This window comes from Branchiostoma lanceolatum, chromosome 13 (assembly GCF_035083965.1).
Source record: "Branchiostoma lanceolatum isolate klBraLanc5 chromosome 13, klBraLanc5.hap2, whole genome shotgun sequence".
In the NCBI taxonomy this organism is placed as follows: Eukaryota; Metazoa; Chordata; class Leptocardii; order Amphioxiformes; family Branchiostomatidae; genus Branchiostoma; species Branchiostoma lanceolatum.
Genome location: NC_089734.1, coordinates 1,221,216 through 1,244,146, shown reverse-complemented (window position 1 = coordinate 1,244,146; position 22,931 = coordinate 1,221,216). Strand labels below are relative to the sequence as shown.

The window sequence follows — 22,931 nt, the reverse complement described above, 5'->3', positions numbered from 1 at the left end:
TACAAAGGAGGAAGGGGGGGGGGGGGGGGGGGGAGAGAAATTATTACTAGTAGACGATGTTGTTGTTGTCGTCGTCCGTATCAAAATGAAGCCTCGTCGGCAGCCCCCCTCCCCACCTTCACTCTACATTCTCCTCAGAATAGTTTGTTGATAAAGTTGCACGTACTTTGCGGTTATGGTGAGCCCGTCTTCGTGCAACGCGTCCAGGAAAATCTCGTTTTCGTACTGTAGCAGACGGACGGCGGGTTTTCCTGTGGGCGCCGCCATGTTTGTACCACCCGGGCTTCTTCTGCTTCCGGGTCAAGCGCGCTGCACGATGGGAGATTCTGATAGGCCTCCCGGTGGCCTTTTTTTGAGTACTGCAGAAGAACTTCCGGTTCTTTAATCTCTTGGCCTGGGCATGCTAACGTTACAGTTGGTTTTGATTTTTTTTGTGGCAGAATCATTAGAATGTCGGACAGAAGAGGTGTAAGTTTGGTCCCCTGGCACCTTGCTCTGAAACTGCAGTGGCATTTTTGTCAAAATCTTAGGAGGATAGCTTGACAAAGGAGCAATAGCCTGGAGTCCAAACCTATTATAGCTTCAGAGTCTCCGCAAATTGCGGAGAGGAGACTCAGGAGCTAGTATGTTAGGTTTGTATTCCAGGCTTAGGAGCAATAGATTTCCATGATATTAGGCATGCATGTAGCTTCGACAAACATGTTCACAATTAGAAACAAATTATACAAAGTAGGACTAAATTTGCATGCAAGATGACTGAATGTTATGATTCCTTTTTTTATTCAAAGACTATAATTCTGGTGTTTTTATTTTTTACATTTGCATAATCTTGCCAAAAGAACAGATTTTTGCTAAACCAATCAATGAATAAAGAGATTTTACACATCTAGGTAAATTTGGGAGGGAAGACCATCATTTAAAACAGATTATGCAGCCTTGTTTGCATCATCAATGAGACAAGAAAAATACTGTAAATGGATTTAAGTTCGCGTGTTTATTTCGCGCTAAGTTTTTGCGGTGGCTTTAAGTTTGCGGCAGCGCTATAGTCACATACTGCTACAGTATTGGACAAAAATGTTCGCGTTGGTTTTAAGTTCGCGGTGAAACGGTCGCCGCGAAAACCACGAACATAAAACCACCGCAAACATTTCTGCATTTACAGGATCAGGTCAATGAACTGTTATTTTTTCACACAGGTCCTACGTGGGAAAATGGAGGAACCTGCAACTAACACCTTTGGTCGAGACTATTGACAATAGATATTTTAACACTATTCACGGGATGATCCTGCCAATAAGAATTTTTTTTGCATTATTGACAGGAACGTCAATAGTTTATCAACCATTAAGATACAAAAGAAGTTTAGCACGGTTCATCTAACGTTCGCTTATAGGTCAATGGCTGGTATCCCTCTATAAATTGAGTGGCATAACCTAGGTTAAAGGTTAATTATACAAATCAAGATTTAGTTTGTATAACAGATGACGAGATTCTATATATATATAAACGTTGGTGACTTCTGATTGTCGAACTCTTTATTGAGCTCTGTTTTTTTATAAGTTTTAACAAACTTTTTGGTCAAAAAAATCAATCAGTTTTCACCATGGGCAGCGTTAACTCCACTGCAGCGGTTTTACCGGTGTTGGTCGGTGTCCTGACGTGCTATGTCAGTATGAAGCTCTACGAAAGGCGCTGGCAGACGGATGTGAGGAGGAAGGCCTTGAAGAAGAGGGAAGAAAGTCGGAGGGCCTTGCGAGACGTTCAGAGGTCTGTGGTAACCGACGACCAGGTGAGACTCTAACCTGTGGTTTCATGAAGTAGATGAACTTACAGTGCACGTTATCAGTAACTATTATGTTTTTATTATATCTTATTATACTGCCAAATAGTCTTTGAATAAAACCCAGCATATGTGTCAGATATGTCAATATGGTATGCAACAACAATTAGGGACCCAGGTCGTTTCTGCGTCAAAAATTGAACTCGGTATAAACTAAGCCTTTGGCTAGTCTAGTTCGGAGCCATGGCTGTATCATTTTCAACAGCCGAGGAAATCAAATCAACAATAACAGTTAAACAATTTGTTGTTTTTGAGGCACCCGTTCTCCCACACTGCTCCGTGGGTCGGCATGGGACACTCATCTGTAATGATCCGAGGCTATCGGCAGAATTGGGGACACTGTTCACAGGACGTTCCTGTCAATAATCAATTAGACACTATTGACAAGATGGTCCTGCAATAAGAATCGTTTTGCTTGAATCGTCCAATAACCATTGTAGAAACTCCAGACCAATATCATTCACTCACTCACTCATGACCCATGACCTCAGTGGTCGTAGGGGCGTCATGACAGCCAGCCGCAATGATCCGTGCCCATCCTGTTCTGTCCTCGGCCTCTCTGATCAGCTGTGCAGTGCTCAGGCCAGTCCATGTCTTAATGTTGTCCAGCCAGGTCTTCTTTGGCCTTCCTCGTTTCCTCTCTCCTGCTACTGTGCCTTGCAGAATGGTCTTGGCGAGTGTGTTGTGTCGGCATACGTGCCCGAACCACTTCAGCTTCCGGCGCTTGACCGTCGACAGGAGTGTTGGATGTCTGCAACAGAGTCGTTGGTCCTCCGTTGCAGGTAGGAGATGCCAAGGATCTTCCGTAGGCATCTCATCTCGAAGGCTTCTATGCGGCGCTCTGTTTCGGCCGTTGTGGTCCAGCTTTCGCAGCCATAGAGAAAGATGGAGACAACAAGTGACTGGTAGAGGTTGATCTTAACTGGCAGGCTGATGTTCTTGCTCTGCAGGATGGGCCTGAGTTTAGCAAGTGCTGCCGTAGCTTGTGCAATCCTTGCTTTGATTTCCTGAGTGAAAGTCCCGTCCCTGTTAAGGATGGAGCCAAGGTATTTGAAGAATTCCACGTCTTCGAGGACTTCGCCACCCATGGACACCGTTGTTGTTGCGCCTGGTACTTGGCTGTTGACCATGCCTTTGCTTTTGGATGTGCTGACTTCCATGCCATAAGCGGTGCTTCTACTCTCTACCCGGGTTGATAGCTCTTGATGTTCATCTTCAGGTCCGGCCATCAAGTCTATGTCGTCAGCAAAACGAAGGTTGGAAAGTTGTCTTCCCCCAATGGAGATAGATGATTCAATATCAACAAAGCAAAAAAGAATGATTTCGAAATTGTTGTGTGGGTATATTTTTGTGAAGCCTAAAACAAGAAAAAAATGCAAAACTGACAACAACCCTTTGTTGTAGCAACTTTAAACTAATATTAACAAATCTTTTTATCTTTTTATGATGAAGCCAACAGCTGCCAAGCGGAGGGAGATCCTGTCCCTGCCCATACCCGAGCTGAGCCAGCAGCTCAAAGATGGTAAACTGTCAGCAGTACAGGTGCTACAGGCATTCCAAGAAAAGGTGACACTTATTTTAAGGATGGAAGAGGCATGTAAACAATAAATTTGATGATAGCATAGCCTTTACTTTTTTTTGAATGATAAATAGCACAGCTTTAGTTGATTTGTTTTAACCGACTGTTCAGAAACGCTACATGTAATAATTTGCTATGCAAACTTTTTATGTAACAGTGAAACTACTATAGTGCATTTAGCGCATTTGGGCAGGAACGTGCAGATAAAGATCATTGTTATATTCCACTTCAGGCAACTTTAGAGAATGAGAGGCTGAACTGCCTGACTGAGCCGGTACCAGATGCCTTGGTGGGTCGACTGTGCTATGCAGTTGTATATCAATCCTCTGAAGACAGTTGTCATCATACTTCGTTTCCATTCGTATATTCCTTGAACGTAGGCGAAAGATACTCTACTATCACAGGTTGGGATATGGCGTGTGTTGGCGACATAAAGAAAACGTGCCAACATAGAAAGCCCGACGAAAGCGTCTAAAAACACGTCAAAAGCCAGTCAGAGCCCAACCTATGCTTGGAGAGTACAAAGCAAGTATTTTCGTGATGATTTTCGGTTTGCGATGAGGAAATATTGCAAACTTAGACGCATTTCCAGTGAATATCTTTTTTGTGTGTAGGCCAGAGCTAAAGACTTGGATGCAGGGAATGGGAAGCGAGGACTGCTTCACGGTGTTCCTATGTCTTTTAAGGACAACATAAATATCAAGGTAAACCCATCAATACTTCGTAACTATGGGCACATCATATACATTACGTATGTAACATATAACAAAGTTTAACATGTATACAGAAAAATATGATGCAATAAACTAAACAATACACGAGTTAGATATGAACCTACGTTTTCATTACTTGAAACTGTTATGTCTTTTTATAGTTTGGTATGTGCGGCATTGAAAAGGTGGTAATACCTGTTTTGCCATGTCATCCAATTTTCGGAAAATCCTATGGATAGATAAGCAAATAACACATACATAGTAGACAAAAGTGATATACTATGCTAATCAAGTACAGTCTTTTTATTCATTATGTACAGATTAAGACATATACACATATACAAAGAACGTTCACACTCACAGTGTGCAAAGAGTTTTTTTTTTCATTTAGTGACTTAACGTTACCAACTTTACTGGGACTGTTTACAAATAGGTGCTCCAATACGTCATATACATGTTAGTATGTACGATTATGTTTTTAAATGTTTAAAAGGTCTATCGAAATCAGAATTATGTAATTAAACCCAGGGCTGCAAAGTTATTTTTGTTGATTCAGATTGATTAGAGTAATAAAACATTTTAAAACACTGTGATGAAACTATTCACGGATGTAATTATCTCCATGAAAAATGGAGATATAGTTTTGGGTGTGTCTGTGTGTCTGTTTGTCTCTTTGTCTGTTTGTCTGTTTGTGTTTCCGGACTACTGTAGTCAGCATAACTCAAGAACCTCTTGATGGATTACGATGATATTTGGTATGTGGGCAGGTGTTGTGAAGCCGAAATTCAAGGTCGATTTTGTGCCCCCTGGTATGTGACCTTGGTACTGCAGCAGAAATTCCATTTTTTTGTATCTTGTTTGTGTTGTGTCGTGTTGACCAGGGCATGTCGAGCACCATGGGTGTGACGAAGCACCTGGATTCACCTGCCGAGGAGGACGCTGTCATCGTGCAGGTGCTGAAGAAACAAGGAGCCGTACCTTTCGTCAAAACGAACATCCCACAGACTCTGCTCAGGTACTGGCGAGTGATGAAATGTTTCTCCATTTCATTTCAGAGCTTGTTTTGACAGATGATGACAAATAAACCAGTGTACGTTTTTGATAATTAGGATTGATTAGAGTAATAAAACATTCTAACTATGATGAAACTATTCACGGATCTTACCTGTGTATTCGTCAAAACGAACATCCCACAGACTCTGCTCAGGTACTGGAAAGTGATGAAATGTTTCTCCATTTCATCATGTTGAGCCCATAGGTATGGGCTCATTTTTGAACCAACCGACCTGAAATTTGGCATGGAGGTAAAGATGGCAAATACCCTCAGGCGTCTTTTTTTTCTTCATTTTTTTGAAACAGGCCTTAAAATCATTTTTATGAAGTTTTTTTGGGGCATTTTTTGACATGTTTTACATTTTGGGCTCCTGTGACCTGGTATTACAAGCGAATGACCTGAAATTCGGTACAAGGTCATTAAAAAACGTCCATTATTGCATGAGGAGGAAGTTAAATATGCTGTATTTGCTCAGGAGCAGATGACGGGCTTTCTAGTTAATATTTCAATTTGCCCAGGTGTTATTTGGGGACAGCCCATTTTTTGCATGGGGGGAGGGGTATGGGCGAAACATGCTGTATTTTCTCTGGAGCAAATGATGGCCTTTCTAATTTTAGAACATGGTTTGATGAGAAAGAGTTTAACTTTAAGACAGACGCTTTGTAGAATTCATCCAGGTTCAATATAAAAATGTTATTGCAAGTTCATGCCCGAGGTCTAATTTCAGGTACATTGTAGAAATATGGGGAAAACATACTGACTGGCATTGTTGTATTAATAGACTACTTAATACTTGTGTTAGCTATATCTAGACCACCATCTTGACCGCTGACTAGACGTTTACTTTAAAATGTACGAGTAGCAAGAAAATGAATTTGTGTGACCTTAGTATACTTGAAACACAAGCAACGAGCATAACAGTCTTCTGGCTCACGCAGATTGAATACGGGCCCGCCAGTCCACAAGCTGCACGCCTTAACCACTAGGCTAAAAGGTACGGACCAGTTAAACTGGTCAGTCAGTGGTGCTTGAACCCCAAGGTTTCATACTATATGCTTTGCATCCATATGCTAGGAAAATTACAAGTACCACAAACTTGAGCACAAGTTGTGTTTCTCTGTACTTCAAAACACAGTTTCGCCTGCAGCAACCCCGTGTTTGGGGAGACCGTGAACCCAGCGGACCCCGCGCGGACCCCGGGCGGGTCGTCCGGCGGGGAGGGGGCGCTGATCGGGAGCGGGGGGTCGATCCTGGGGGTCGGAGGGGACATCGCCGGGAGTGTGCGCATACCGGCCCACTTCTGTGGGGTTTGCGGATTCAAGCCGACTGCAAACAGGATCAGGTGGGTAACATGCTAATATATATTAATACGTCTGCTCATTTCTGCCAAAAATAGTTACTTAAGGAACTGGATTATCCGAGAACCTGTCCTTGACTTGAGAAATACAATTGGTCTTACCTAGCTGTCATTCACTCAGTCACTTACTCATTCACTCACTTGCGCAGTCACTCAGTTTGTGCATGTGTCTCATCCTTTGTGATATTATTATATTCACAGTGCCAAAGGTGTCAAAAGTGGCTCTCCTGGACAACAAGGAGGTACGAGTACGAGTTGTAGCCTAGTTCTTCACAGACCTCATGCGGCCTTCGACAGCCGTTACAATGTTTTACACTTAGTCTAGCATATTTCAAGACTTGTGCCCATCATAACAAATGTTTGTGTACCTTCGTAAAGAATCAAAAACACTTGGTATGCTGTGCACCACTGATTAGTCACTGAACTAGACTAACATCTACTAACATAATTCCACCAGGGTACATAATTCTGTCACCCTGAAAAGATACGGTCAATGGCTTGGATCAGACAGGTGTTAGGCCTGATAGTTCCTGCTATTCATTGTCTCCCTCTCTCTCTCTCTCTCTTTTTTAAGAGTTCGGCCGAAGTGATCCAAGAAATGGAGCAATAAAATAAGTTTGTTAGGATAGACCATGTGAAGGTAAACATTATATATTTGCTTGCAAATGTTACCTTTCTAGTCTGTAATCTGTTTTCCATCTTAGTGGTTGCATCTCCGGGTCTGCTGGCCAGGGACATGGACAGCCTAGTCCTGGGCATGAAGGCTCTGTTGGTACCGGACATGTTCCACCTGGACCCACAGGTGGTACCCATGCCGTTCAGGCAGGAGGTAGGACAAGCTCTGTAAACTAAAGGTTAATGTAGTCTCATAAAGCCTTTTTGCACTCTATTTTTTGAGGCCGTGGGTTGTTGTCCACTCTGTCTAGGGCACGGAAATGAAGACAGAGCCACCCACTCCTTCCACTGCCAAGCTCTGTACAACACTTTAAAGGATATCCAGATATGCAGCTTGTACTGTTCAGTACTAACCTAATGCACAATATAAATTATAATATTAATCAAGACTTGTAAGACTTAGTGTTAGAAAGAAAACGAATCCGAGCATGCCAGGTACTAAGAACTTCCATTTTTGTTCCGTACTTTTTTTCATACAGATGTATGAGGATAAGAAGCCTATGAGGATTGGGTACTTCACCACCTTAGAGACCTGCCCTCCCACCCCGTCCATGGGGAGGGCTGTCATCATGGCAAAGGAGGCCCTGGAGAAAGCTGGGCACACGGTAAGGTCATTTGCCGGTTCTAGGATTTAAGAAAGATAATCAGTCGGTCGGCTGCGAAGCAGTCGATCACAAGTTTAGTGGGCCGTGTGGCGAAACGGCAAAGCGTTCGGCTCAGAACCAAGAGGTCCCGAGTTCGAATCCTGGCATGTCACCAATCTTGTACCCTTGGGAAAGGCATTTTACACGACTTGTATCCTCACTCCACCCAGGTGTAAATGGGTACCTGACTTCGGTTGGGGAAGGTCATATTGAGGTCACCTAGTGGCGCCGAATAGCAGCCGCCTAGACCCCTGCGACAGTTCCACATAATGCAAGTGTGGATAAGATATGTATATGTATATGTCAGGTCACCTTCCGCATCCCCCAGCAGGGTCTGGACGTAGGTCGGGTAGCTCGTCTTCTGACGTCCTGGTCGTCTTCTGCCATGGGTCAGAACGTAGAGGGCGTATGTCCTGAGTATCTCCTCTACGAAAAAAAAATGCTGAATCGGAATATAGAGTCTGAGCGCACTTGGTACCCATTACCTTTCGTCAGTGACACTGATCTGTCGAACAGCAGGTTTTAGCCCAAAACCATGAACTGATGTGCTTATAGACCGATCCTGTCGAACACCATATCGAACGAATAGAAGACCCATAGAACCCCCTGTTCTATTCAGCCCACCTCCGTCAAAAACAGCGTTGGCGGGACAGAAATGGCACGTGTAAAGTAGGGTACGTATATCTGGGACAGGTTTTCCACTGTATTGGTTGAATGCATGCTCAGAACAAAAACGAATTTAAAAAGAAAATAGATTGGGCACTCAAGGAGAGGAAGCTTGTACCACATGCTGACTACTACAAAGTCCGCTAGCGCAGTCAGTTTCGTATCTTCAGTTACTGGTGTATGAAACTGGTTATCTTGAAAGTGAACAGGGAAGTAAAAGGATGCATTTTAATTCTTAGTTACTAAATACCATGCAGCTGTTATGCATGCAGTCAATACAGTGGGACCCCTGTCACAGATATACGAACCCTGTTTTACACGTGCATCGGCTGCTTGTCAGAAACTGGGCGTTGATGTCCAGAAACAAGGGAAAGCTATGCGGCGCATACCGCTTTAACATTGACCGAAAACATTACGGTCTCACCGCAACTGCATCTACCCCCTCCTTAAACAACTCTACCTGGTGGATACAGCCTTCAACAAAGAAGACATAGCATTCTTATTTGGCCCGCTCTGAAAAGGGTTTCAGTGCCACAAAAGCTAAACCGAAGTCAGTGGCATTATTTTCGACCTAGCCGCGGCGGCCATGTTTGGTCCGTCAAACCCTGTTTTTGACGGAGGTGTTCGAAATCGAACAGGGGGCGTGGCTTTGGGATCGGTCTATTAGGTCTAGACAGGTTTTAGGTAGTCAGATATAAAACACAACATTATCAACCAGTCATCTTTGAATTTTTTTCTAGTTGGTTGCCTTTGATCCACCAGACCAGATGTATGCACTCCTCGATCTCGCCCACAAGCTTCTCAGTGCAGACTGTGGACAAACCGTGAAAACAAATTGGCTGTGAGTATTACCATATATATATGATATGATGTCTCTGTCCATTGATTATTCATTCTCCCGAAAAAGAATGTCATCAGGTTAGTAGAACATAGAATATTGGAGCACTCCAGTAAGAAGCTCTGAGTAAGGTCTGATAGACATCGAAACGTAGTAAGGTAAGATTTTAATGGGAGTGAAAAATAAATATCCAATATCCAATTGTTCACTCTGCTTGCATGTAGTATATTACATGATATATAATGTATTTATATATTACATATAATGTGTATCAGTTACATGGAACATGTATATATATATGTATATATATATATATATATATATATATATTTACCTTCTGTTGTGTATAAGATTTTGTTAATCTTTACTTAAAACCGTGAAAAAGTCCATAGAAAAACTCCAAATTTCTTTGTAGGTGAGGACTGAAGGAATCTGTGGTAGTTGAAGACGAATATCACTTTTTGATTATATGTCCCAAATATTTTGATATAAGTAATTCCCTATACTCAATGCTATCGTCGGATTTACCAGGATTTATCTCAATGGACTTGAATAGCAAATTTAAGTACATAATGACTTGTGACAACCCATGCATGGTTTACATTGGGAAGTATATCAAAGAATGTCTAGACGTTTGAAACTCCTCCAATGATTGTAAAATCCCATTGTCATCCCATACTACTACACCATATTGTTTAAGATAGACTGATTAGCCTAATAGAATGTTATCTATGTACCAGTGAATGCCATACATTGTACCTTGTGCAATTGTTGTGAAATAAAGTCATGTTATGTGTAACTCTGTTTCAGGAATGGTGAAATTGTGGATGACCGTATCAAGGCCCTAGTCCGTTTATTGACCATGCCGTACTACGTACGCAAGATTCTTGGCTTTCTACTCAAGCCTATTATTGTAAGTTTGTTTGTTTTATCAAGATCTCTATTAGCGTAATCTCCAAGCAGATCTATACGTTGCGAAGACCGTATCCAACTGGCAGAAAGAAGTCATACAAGCTCCTTCTTCCAGTTTAATACGGTCTTTGCAATCCATTGGGCCTGCTTGGAGGCTACATTAGTGTTCAATTATAACGAATTTCACGCTATTGTCCCAGCCTATTATGTCCGCTTATACATTAAGTACAATTAAATGAAATGTAAAGAACAAAAATTATGCAATTGGTGGACAGCGAATTAAACAAAATCAAATGTGGTGAACTAAGAAGTGAGCGGGAGAGGTCGGGGATCAACATGAAATAAGCGCGCTGGTATATTGTACAACTTTCCTAATTAGTTCTCATGGATAATAAATATTTTCAACTGGTAAACGGATAAAAACTAGCTGGATATTGATAAATTTATCGATAAATTTACATGTTTGTGTTTTTCAGTCGCCAGGCGATAGAAGGGCCCTGTCATACCGATTAATTGGGTAAGAGATTTACTTTAAACTTTAGATATGTTAAAGCATGCAAAGCTGTTTCACAAAATTTTGGAAATTTGTGATCAAGGATTTTCCTTGTGATGGAAGGTTGACTCATGCCATCTTACTTATATTGTAGACTTACCTTTGAATTGTAGAATTGTACCATTTTTATCACTGGTATATTTTCTGTTATGTTTATTTCTGTATGTGCCATATACAATATAGTTTTGTACAATTATTTATGTTAATAAGGACCACAGGAAGAATAGGTATAATTCAAATTGTCGAGCCAATTGTGCATCTGAATTAACTAAAAGGGTATTTTTTAGGTGGCTTCATTGTAAAGGGATTCTTTTAATGGCTTAAGTTCCGAGCTTATAAATCCTATACGAAAGCTGTCGTATTTTTATTATGTTCAAAATCTAATTCTGACACAATGTGAGATTTCCCTTTGTTTAGGTCAATCTACGATCTATGGCAAAGGCTTGTAGAGAGAGAGGTGAGGATTATGTATGATTATGTCATTCAAATGGATGGTGGCATGGACGCGAGCGAAAGAAAGAAGGAAAGAAAGAAAGAAAGAAAGAGAGCTAATGAGTGAATGAGTGAGTGCATGTGAGTGATTGGGTGTGAGTGAGTGAGTGAGTGAGTGAGTGAGTGAGTGAGTGGGGTGTGTGAGTGAGTGGGGTGTGTGAGTGAATGTAAGTGAGTGAATGTAAGTGAGTGAGTGCGTGAGTATGATTGAGTGCATATTCATGTTGAATTTAATATTCTATCTTCAGGAGTACATACAGACCTTCATGACGGGATGGAGGGAGAGGGAACTCGATGTGATGCTGTGCTCTTCGTTCGGCATGCCGGCCTGCAAACCTGAGGATGCCAGTCTCCTGACAAGTCTGTCAATCCGTCAAACTTATTCTCATTGCTGCTTTATTGGGCCCTTTCTGGCCACACCAATTTTACTTCTTGGTTCTAAAATACTAAAATTGATTTCTAGATAGACAAATTTGCACCAAACAGATAGCTTTCGTCAGGGGTCGGGGTTTGCAAACAGACTGTCTACGTCACCACACACGTCCGTAAAAAAAAGTCTTTTCCGCTTTTCATAATCTTCAGAAAATCTCCATAAAACTGAGTGAAGCAAGACATGAACTTGGTCCTCAGACTTTGTTTTCATAATTTTCCCAGTTAAGCATATCTTCATTCCGCTTCTATATATCACACAATACAATCTTTAGGTGAGTTGCAAACAGTGGCAGGGCCCTGAACAATGACGGGCTAATGCAAAACAATTGAGAACTTGACTTTGGGGTACATTTGAAACAAACCTTCCTTCCTTTTTGGGCAGTGCAGGTGCTGCTAGCTACACGCTACTTTTCAACCTCCTCAACTTTCCCGCCGGGGTTGTTCCCGTTACCACGGTAACCGAGGAGGACGACAGTCGGCTGGACGACACAAGTGGTGACCTTCGGACTGACCCGCTTATTAGAAAGGTTAGCTCTTCTTCGTGACTAGTCCGCTTATTAGAAAGGTTAGCTTTCCTTCGTGACTAGTCCGCTTATCAGAAAGGTTAGCTTTCCTTCGTGACTAGTCCGCTTATCAGAAAGGTTAGCTTTCCTTCGTGACTAGTCCGCTTATTAGAAAGGTTAGCTTTCCTTCGTGACTAGTCCGCTTATAAGAAAGGTTAGCTTTCCTTCGTGACTAGTCCGCTTATTAGAAAGGTTAGCTTTCCTTCGTGACTAGTCCGCTTATTAGAAAGGTAAGCTTTCCTTCGTGACTAGTCCGCTTATTAGAAAGGTTAGCTTTCCTTCATGACTAGTCCGCTTATCAGAAAGGTTAGCTCTCCTTTGTGACTAGTCCGCTTATCAGAAAGGTTAGCTTTCCTTCGTGACTAGTCCGCTTATCAGAAAGGTTAGCTTTCCTTCGTGACTAGTCCGCTTATCAGAAAGGTTAGCTTTCCTTCGTGACTAGTCCGCTTATCAGAAAGGTTAGCTTTCCTTCGTGACTAGTCCGCTTATCAAAAAGGTCAGCTTACCTTCGTGACTAGTCCGCTTATCATAAAGGTTAGCTTTCCTTCGTGACTAGTCCGCTCATTAGAAAGGTTAGCTTTCCTTCGAGACTAGTCCGCTTATTAAAAAGGTTAGCTTTCCTTCGTGACTAGTCCGCTTATTATAAAGGTTAGCTTTCCTTCGTGACTAGTCCGCTTATCAAAAAGGTTAGCTTTCCTTCGAGACTAGTCCGCTTATTATAAAGGTTAGCTTACCTTCGTGACTAGTCCGCTTATTATAAAGGTTAGCTTTCCTTCGTGACTAGTCCGCTCATTAGAAAGGTTAGCTTTCCTTCGAGACTAGTCCGCTTATCAGAAAGGTTAGCTTTCCTTCGTGACTAGTCCGCTTATTATAAAGGTTAGCTTTCCTTCGTGACTAGTCCGCTCATTAGAAAGGTTAGCTTTCCTTCGAGACTAGTCCGCTTATCAGAAAGGTTAGCTTTCCTTCGTGACTAGTCCGCTTATCATAAAGGTTAGCTTTCCTTCGTGACTAGTCCGCTTATCAGAAAGGTTAGCTTTCCTTCGAGACTAGTCCGCTTATCAAAAAGGTTAGCTTTCCTTCGTGACTAGTCCGCTTATTATAAAGGTTAGCTTTCCTTCGTGACTAGTCCGCTCATTAGAAAGGTTAGCTTTCCTTCGAGACTAGTCCGCTTATCAGAAAGGTTAGCTTTCCTTCGTGACTAGTCCGCTTATCATAAAGGTTAGCTTTCCTTCGTGACTAGTCCGCTTATCAGAAAGGTTAGCTTTCCTTCGAGACTAGTCCGCTTATCAAAAAGGTCAGCTTACCTTCGTGACTAGTCCGCTTATTATAAAGGTTAGCTTTCCTTCGTGACTAGTCCGCTCATTAGAAAGGTTAGCTTTCCTTCGAGACTAGTCCGCTTATTAAAAAGGTTAGCTTTCCTTCGTGACTAGTCCGCTTATCAAAAAGGTTAGCTTTCCTTCGTGACTAGTCCGCTTATTATAAAGGTTAGCTTTCCTTCGTGACTAGTCCGCTCATTAGAAAGGTTAGCTTTCCTTCGAGACTAGTCCGCTTATCAGAAAGGTTAGCTTTCCTTCGTGACTAGTCCGCTTATCATAAAGGTTAGCTTTCCTTCGTGACTAGTCCGCTTATCAGAAAGGTTAGCTTTCCTTCGAGACTAGTCCGCTTATCAAAAAGGTCAGCTTACCTTCGTGACTAGTCCGCTTATTATAAAGGTCAGCTTACCTTCGTGACTAGTCCGCTTATTATAAAGGTTAGCTTTCCTTCGTGACTAGTCCGCTTATTATAAAGGTTAGCTTTCCTTCGTGACTAGTCCGCTTATTAGAACGGTTAGCTTTCCTTCGTGACTAGTCCGCTTATTATAAAGGTTAGCTTTCCTTCGTGACTAGTCCGCTTATTATAAAGGTTAGCTTTCCTTCGTGACTAGTCCGCTTATTAGAACGGTTAGCTTTCCTTCGTGACTAGTCCGCTTATTATAAAGGTCAGCTTTCCTTCGTGACTAGTCCGCTTATTATAAAGGTTAGCTTTCCTTCGTGACTAGTCCGCTTATTATAAAGGTCAGCTTTCCTTCGTGACTAGTCCGCTTATTATAAAGGTCAGCTTACCTTCGTGACTAGTCCGCTTATTCGAAAGGCTAGCTTTCCTTCATCTGGCTTCGCATTGGCACAGCGGTGTTTGGCCCAGAACCTAGAGATCCTGGGTTCAAACCCCTTGACATGCCACCGATGTTGTGCCGCCGATGTTGTGCGTTGTACGTTGTCTCCAACAGACGACCAAAGGTACCTTCGGCTGTTACATCATAGATCCTACAGTTTGTTGGTCATTACATAAGACATTATGAATTTCTTTGTCTCCCAAAGACAATCAGTTTGCCTGCGTCAGTTGCATCATGATTTATAAAGCTTGTTGTCTCCCGCAGACGACCAAAGGTGGCGTCGGGCTCCCCGTGGCTGTCCAGTGCGTGGCGCTGCCGTGGCAGGAAGAGAGGTGCCTCAGGCTCATGAAGGAAGTGGAGACCCTCTGTGGCCTATGATGACTGCTGCTTTTAAGCCACACCATTTTTTTTCCCTTGGTTTAAGATGAACGAAACAAATTTCTTGATATCAAAACCCGAAGTCCCGCTGCAGTACCATAAGAAATCGCCGTGGCAGGAAGAGAGGTGCCTCGAGCTCATGAAGGAGGTCGAGACTCTCTGTGGCCTGTGATGACATCTGCTTTTGGGCCACACCAATTAATTCCTTTGGTTTAAGATGAAGAAAACATATTTCTTGATAGCAAAACCGGAAGTTCCGCTGCAGTACCGTAAGAAATCGCCGTGGCAGGAAGAGAGGTGCCTCAAGCTCATGAAGGAAGTGGAGACCCTCTGTGGCCTGTGATGACTGCTGTTTTTAAGCCACACCAATTCATTTCCTTAGTTTAAGATGAACAAAACATATTTCTTGGTATCAAAACCGGAAGTCCCGCTGCAGTACCATACGAAATCGCCATGATAGGAGGAGAGGTTCCTTTAAGTTCATGAAGGAACTGGAGACCCTCTGTGACCTGTGATGACATCTGTTTTTAGGATCTTGCAAATTGGCCTTTTATTTAATGCGCAACAAGTGTACAAGTCATAAAGTATGGCTGGTACATCTATTAAGTACAGTTCAAGGAATCAAGGAAATACTAGTATATTGGTGTGGCATTATGAAAGCCTTATATAGCCTCGGATTTGTATCTTGGATCTAAATGTTTTGAGTGAACGTCCAAGTAGACATCCGGAAGCCAAATTTCCATCAGTGGTGTACTTTAGTTTAACAACGCCAACGGGGCTTGTATCAGTATATTTATTCATTGCATTATCATACTTATTCATGGTATTATAACATTCATCTATTCATTGTGATATTACATTTGTTTGTCACATTATCATATCTATTCATGGTAGCTTGTCCATTGATTAGCTATTAGAGACAATCTGTATCGTATTCATTTATTGTACTATTGCATTCGTTCAATGCATTATCATGTCAATTTATTGTTTATTTATTGAATATTTTTATTGATATTTATTAAAATTATTCATGGAGGTTTGTCCATTGACTAGCTAGGAACAAAATTTTAATCATGTTTATTTAATGTATTACATATATCAATTGTTCATTGTATCCTTATTGCTATTTATTGTACTATCATGTTTATGTAGGGAAGTTGAAAAATTCATGCGCGTGGATGTCAGTGTGGCTTTGGTTTGAAATTTGACATCAAAATTAAAAGTTTACATTATTTTTAGTGTATTGTGCATGACTGTGTTTGGCAGACCTCCTAAGTTTGTGTTCTGCTTTCTTGTTAAGGGCTCAAATCCAATCCAATGAGCTGAAGGGCCTACCCATATGCATTCAAGATTGACAAATAGATGGAAGGAAAGAAAGAAAGAAAAAGGCGAGATATGTTTCATTAAGATCTGATATCAGGGCAAATGGAAAAATCAGATGTCAAAAATAACAATAAAAGTAATTTTGTTTCAAAGTGAATTCGATTTGAAGGGAAACTATGGCAAGATTTACACACAGGTTTTCGGAGACGACTTGGGGCTGTGTTGGGGAGCTATGAACTGCTCGAGTGGTATTTTCCTACAAGAAGCTCTCCTTACACACTCCTTAGTCAACCCCGAAAACTTGTGTGCAAATCGTCCCGAGGTGCCAAAGGGCAATGTCCTGTAGGCTGACTAGGAGGAGGAACGCCCGCCTCACCTTTTTCTATAAGCTAGTTAATAACCACATCAATATTAATACAGATAGTCTACTGAAACCAGCTCAGGGGCGCACCCGGGGAAGCCACACACTCAAATTTCAACCACTTTACGCCCGAACAGACTCTTACAAATATTCAAACTTCCCCCGCACCATACCCGAGTGGAACGTCCTGCCTGGCGCGGTTGTTACGGCTCCCACCGTTGAGTCTTTCCGCGCAAGGCTGGAGGCCTGCCCGCCTTAGGCTGGGACCTCCCCCACCCCTACTTGCCCCTAGCGGGGTTATTTGGGGGTATCTATGATGATGATGATGATGATGACTAGTATTTTGCACTGAGACATCCTCCAGATGTCAGACAACAGTAGTTCACTCCGTACACCTGCATCTGTATCGTCTGGTGGTCTCTTCTATCTTCAAGGTCATTCTTCTCTCAAGGTGACCTTCATGCTCTCCTGGAGAGCAACAAGCCGTGCGGCCCCACCAATTCATATTTGGTTATCGCATTCAAAATGCAAACAAATCCTGGGGACCTATGCACCATTCGTGCGGGAAGGAACTTTGACTCTTTTACTAACAGCGCAAACTCAGGGTTTCCAAGGTTGTCATGGATGGCGTAGAGTGTCATATCTACTGAGGTTTCATCCTGACACATCTAAGGGGTGGAAAAATGTACGAAACTATGTCAAACGTGAGATAACCGCGGACGACGCACTTTCCAGACAAAACACGCGCCAGCTGGGGGGAAGGGCTCGGTGGGGGAGCTGGGGATGTCATTTACGGGCAAGGACTATCTCCCGGCATAAAACCGCGCTGCTGAGTTTGTGGCAGTTGTGTTAAGGCTACGGACAGTGTAGGGAGTTTGCTTGAAGTGTCTGTGGATTCGAGAGCGATGTTGTTTGTGGTGTTTTGGTCGCTTTTGGTCACTTTGTCCGAATGTTCTGCCGAAGAGAGGTCTGCATGGATACTTGACCAGAGAGAACTTAGCGCTTCCCCAAGAGAAGGTATGTACAACTGTAAAGAACTGTGTCTCTATAGATTTATTGTTATTGATACTAACTGGCATGTCACAATGTTTTACATCAATTAGGTCGAATATCTACAAAATGGTATCGCACTCTATCAATTACAAACAGTACACATAGTATGGCATATGCCTACATCAATGATGATAGATGTATGTAAAAATACACTGCTCACAGGTCGATGAGTAAAGTTGATGTACTAACTTTGAATTTGAAATCTGGCATTAAAATGTTGAACGTTTGAGCGTTGGCATTATTACAGTGCCTTCCATACTCCTTTTCGGCTAAAAATTGGAAGGAATTTATATATATATAATTATGTTAAGCAACACCACTCCCCACCCCAAGAAATCTGGCGGTATTCTGGCATTCTCAAGTGATAAACCTTACTGTGTATGAATACGTAAATACAACAAAGACTAAACTTAACATGTTGATTTATCCACATAATTATATTCAGTTGGTAAATCCATTTGTATAAGAATTTTTTTTTAATACCTCACCAAAGTATCTATATTCTTGTATTGTGAATAAAGATTATTTTTGTTTATTAGTGACGTTTCATAAAACGCGGCACTAAACACTCAGCTAAACTGGAAGTCTGCCACATGAATCCTTGATTTTATCACAATGACAGAAGCTCGGGTGGGATAAAATCAAAAAACATAATTTCAGAAACATTCGCTTGCAACATTACAGTGACAACGATCATGAAACATAAACACACGGATGAAACAGACACAGCGAGGGTGTAAAAAATGAAATAAATGCCGGTATATAGCAATTTTTGACTGAATAGTTCTTCCTTTTTTTCTTTATGCTAATGATCCATTTGATTACAGATCCCGCCGTGCGTGCAGTTGCATGTCGGGAGTATGCTGACGTCACCAGCATCGATAACCTCGCTCCAGAGGCCGCGGCCCCTACTGACCTCCACAGCCTCGATATCAGCCGTCCAAGGGACACTGCCAAGTACGTGTCTTACATCACTTCTGCCCATGATACTACACTATACACAGGGACATTGTGAGGATTCCTACGATGCCTTGTATCATTTCTGCCCATAATGTTACACAGTTTGGGGGGACATCGCGGGGTACATAATTTACGAGTAGTTTTTGTAAAAGTCAAGCTTCCCAAACTTGAAATAACATTCATTCAGGCATTGTATTCAAAGTAAAGTATTGGATCAGTCCTCTGATCCTTCCCAAGTTGTTTTAACCGATTTAATTTAAAGAAATAGTGTTCAACATCTCTACAATGTTAACTATCGCAGATGAACTTCCATTCAAATTCGTTCATTCAGCTCAGCTTTCCCCTTGAAACAAATAAGAATTATCATAAACTTTGTAGAAAATACAGAGAATTAGAGAGCATTGACGACAATATTTATAAGCATACTAGTACCCTCTTGTTTAGTAGTTAGTGCTTGTATAGAGCAGCTTAGATGCACTTTTTTATGATTTTTTTTTCATCTATTGAATGTGTTTTTCTGTCTCCACTGCTAAATGTAGCTTCTTTTGCGCCAAGGTCATATGGTTGCATTAGATCAACTGAGTGGGTAAGATAAGTAAAATATAACATATTGATAATCTTATCTATGATGATATTTGTTTCCGATGTTTACAGATCAGCGGAAGGGAAACTGATAAACAACGAAAACATCGGGAAACAATCTCGACCTCTCTGCAGTTATGTTTTCTTAAGAAACATCGGTAAACAAACCTCCACTGCTACCCACGCCAAGACGATACCAGCCGCACCCCCTACAGCAAAAAAACATGGTATCACCCTTCGCCAGGATCTCCATGGCAACGAGGATCGAGTGACAGGTCCGCATGCCGAGAAAGATAGTTATGTTTCCGGAATAAATGATAAAAAAGGACAAAATAAGCTAGAAAGGAGAGTGACACTCAATGTTGAATCTTTAAGAGAAGTGTTTAAGATGTCAAACGTCTTGGCTCGAAAACGGCGGGAAGCTGTTCTGTCGTCTGCAAATGACGTAACTGTCCGAAGAAGTGTGAGCGTGAGGGAGAGTCTGATCTCCAGGGCCTGCTGCCGCGCGGGGAGGCATTTCGGCGGGAATCCGGAAATTGCCGACTGCTCCGAAGCCTCTGGTCGGTTCGTGTCGGGAAACATTGCAGTTCTCACCGATCTTCGCGAGATTTGCGTCGGCCATTTTGTCGTCTGCTGCAATGAAACGCAAGATGTACTTAAAACCACCGTCCCCTTGCACAAACCTAGTCAGCCAGGACCAAAAACTCTCCCGAAACAGCAAGAAGAAATTACGGACAACAAAAGCGAAGAGGAAACTGAAGATGAAGACCCTCTACCGGCACCACCGACTGATCATGATCAGAACATACCTACATCAGCAAAATCATCGGTACAACTGGCGTACACGTGTTGCCTTAACGGACGCAGCACCGCCTACAACTTTGCGAAAAGATGCGAGGATGAACGAGATGCGTACCTCAACAAAACCGCTAGGGGCGCTCTTCACACCACCGAGGCTTTAGCTGGATGTCGGATGGAATTCGGGCGATGTTGTGAAGCACAGCGCGACGCTTTGAAGTCCACCGGTGAGCGGCGATCGCCGACGAGGAAAAACTTAGCGACACTGCGAGGTTTGCAGCTAAAACAGCACTGTTGTAGACAAGGCTCCATCCAAGGGTTAGCGCCGGAAACGGAGTGTACTCAGAGCGCGAGAGAGTTTGCGTGGCGGCCGCTGAAGAGATCCCCCGGTCGACGCGCACAGTGCTCTGGCGAGTACAAACACTGCTGCGCGCTAAGACAGGAACAGAACGAAAAGGTAGTGGCGATTCGAACAGCCAGAGAACGCTGGCAACAGAGAGACACTGTCAGCCCGACGGTAGCTACTCCAACACAAACTAGAGACATAGGTTCCTCTTCCAAACGTCCATCTCAAAGACAAAGTTCTGTTGCCGTAAGGGAGAAAGATACCCGCCAGGAGGTTTCTAAAGTAGAGAATTTTGCGTCAACCGTGACTTCTTATTTCTTGTCAAACTCAACAGAGGAAAGTGAACGTGTGAGCTCAAGGCGTGCATCCAGCGAAGACAGCGGTAGTGTTGATAAGAGCTTGCGAGCGAGCCAAGAGCATGCGGCGAAATCTACTAAAATCGGTAGTCGGGAACAAGCCGATGGTCCAGCTCTGCGAGCTTACAAACGGATAAAATCGTCCTCCAGTCCTACGGCAGTTTCTGATGTTCAAAAAGGAGTAAGATCTCCCACCAGATCTGAGCGATCTAGAAAGCCCGCGAAAGCGCCGAAGTCGTCAACAAAGGGAAGGAGACGGACCCGAAGACGCAACCGAGTTGCCCGTAAACGCGCCGGCTCGCCCGAGCAGTTGCAAAACGACGGTGCGAGACCATCACCCACCGCCAGCCCTGACGTCATGGATGTGCTAGCCTCGAACCGGCGCGCGCTGCGGCTGTGCTGCATGCACGGCGGCCGCGTGGATCCCAACGTGTTCCAGCCGCGCGCCTGCAGCCGGGAGGCCGACAGCTACGCCCGAGGAACGAGTCTAACCGGCCCGGTGCGGAAAGTGTGCAAGGAAGTGTACGAGCACTGCTGCCAGGCTGGGAACGAGTCACATCCGGGAGACCCCCAACATCCGGGACATGACCAACATCCGGGACACGTCGGTGCGATCAGATCACCCGGCAGGAAGGTCAGGCATTTCATAAAGAACAGGAGACGAAAATGGGCCAAAATGTTCCAAAACAGAAAATCCGCCCGATCCACTGGCTAGACAATCAGAAAGAATTACCGACTCTTTTACCCTATGAAATGTCACCAGAGTTCATTACAACAAGGACACAACCACAATTTGTAATTCGTTACTTTGTATCTGCCCAATGGGTGGTGTCCTTGGTGCTGATTAACGTAACTATGTATACTACCATTATGGATGCTGCATCGAAAGTCTTGTGACACAGTGTCTGAACAACACTCAACTAGATACACGTGTATATGCTGATGTGTGGTTTCATCTAGTTCTCAAACGTCTGAAGAAAATAAGTTGTGATCGTACTGTTAATCTGGCAAACAAAGTGTTAATCCTTTAAAGAAGCTGCAAAATAAGCAAATATATGCCGTAAATTGAAGGGGAAATCGGAAAATGTGAAAATGTGAAGTCTTCCAAAGTCAAAGAAGAAAATGTCATGTAACCAAAATAAAGATGTACTGTTTGTTATACCACATCTGTGTTTTCAGTAATTAGTTAGTGCTACTTTGCACGACGGGCGATATTGGGACCGAAACATGATATGGGGTCAATGACCCGCCCTGAGGTCTTTATGGTGTGATAAGGCATGGTCGTTCCTATCGCGACCGAGGCACTTTATGAGGTGGTTATAGGAACGACCATGCCTTATCACACCGTATAGACCGAAGGAAAGCGGATCATTAACGTTATCATCATATAGCCATTGTCCATATAGTAGTTAGTAATACATTGTGTAGTATTTGATTTGTGTAGTATTTGTCTTAACATGAAATATAAAAACGAACCCCCCTGCCATTTAATGGTAACGTTCGAACAACGGGTCCGTACGAAGTTTACAGACCCGCTTTTCAGGTCTGTATGAAGATTACAGACCCGCAAGTGGAGCCTTCTGATTGGTCGACGATATCTACCTATATGATAATATAGAATCTGGTAATACCCCGAAATCCGGCCTACTGTGTAACCCCCCCCCCCCCCCCCCCCCCACAGGGTATGCGTTCCCCGAACTTTGGTTGAAGTGTATTTGTACCTCAGTTGAACAATCTAATTTCTACATCTATTTCAGTCATGTTTAACCTGGATTATCCTGCCAATGCTAGGGTGGCATTTCCCAACCAAGGCCCGGCCGGGCTTTTTGCGAAAACGAAAATAATTCAAATGCATATCAATAGATATGCGCAGGGTATACTCTTAGATAATTTTTGGTATATTTTGTGTTTTTTTTGTGTCTTATATATATCATACTTTTTGATCCCAACGACTGCCCGACCGGGGACAGAAATGTGACCCTACAATATAAGTGGTGTGGCATTACCTTTATAATGGGATCCATTTATTGAATCGATGCTGTAGATAATATACCTTACGTTCGGGTTTGTTTCTCGCTCTGTCTCATTTAAATGTACATATATTGTAAAACTTTAAAAGCCAGAAAAGTTTTACGTCGTCATAACGACGACAGTCTGGCACCTTATATGTGGAATATCTTAATGTCAGGAACGTCTTACTTCAGACGGTAGCGGAAGTTACGAAATGTGTACATATAAATGAGAACGAGCGTTCTATCATATATTCAAATTAGTGGAGCACGAAAAAATGATACACAGTCCTCA

At 42.8% G+C, this 22,931-nt stretch overlaps 2 protein-coding genes across 2 annotated transcripts in view; one reads left to right on the top strand and one right to left on the bottom strand.

Moving 5' to 3' along the window:
• LOC136446819 (DNA repair endonuclease XPF-like) overlaps positions 1-322 on the bottom strand; it is a 38,119-nt gene extending 37,797 nt beyond the window's left edge. The window contains exon 1 of the mRNA XM_066445417.1: positions 167-322. Coding sequence (XP_066301514.1) covers positions 167-267 — 101 coding nt within the window. The 5' untranslated portion in view covers positions 268-322. The remainder of the gene's footprint in view (positions 1-166) is intronic.
• A 2,964-nt stretch (positions 323-3,286) lies between these two features.
• On the top strand, positions 3,287-14,961 carry LOC136447034 (fatty-acid amide hydrolase 1-like). The gene is made up of 14 exons (XM_066445704.1): positions 3,287-3,406; positions 3,652-3,708; positions 4,034-4,123; positions 5,014-5,147; positions 6,322-6,528; positions 6,745-6,785; positions 7,248-7,372; positions 7,698-7,823; positions 8,170-8,268; positions 9,269-9,369; positions 10,177-10,279; positions 11,572-11,683; positions 12,143-12,282; positions 14,684-14,961. The coding sequence occupies exons 1-14, from the start codon at positions 3,287-3,289 to the stop codon at positions 14,846-14,848; spliced, it is 1,620 nt and encodes a 539-aa protein (XP_066301801.1). The 3' UTR covers positions 14,849-14,961.
• The last annotated feature ends 7,970 nt before the right edge of the window (positions 14,962-22,931 follow it).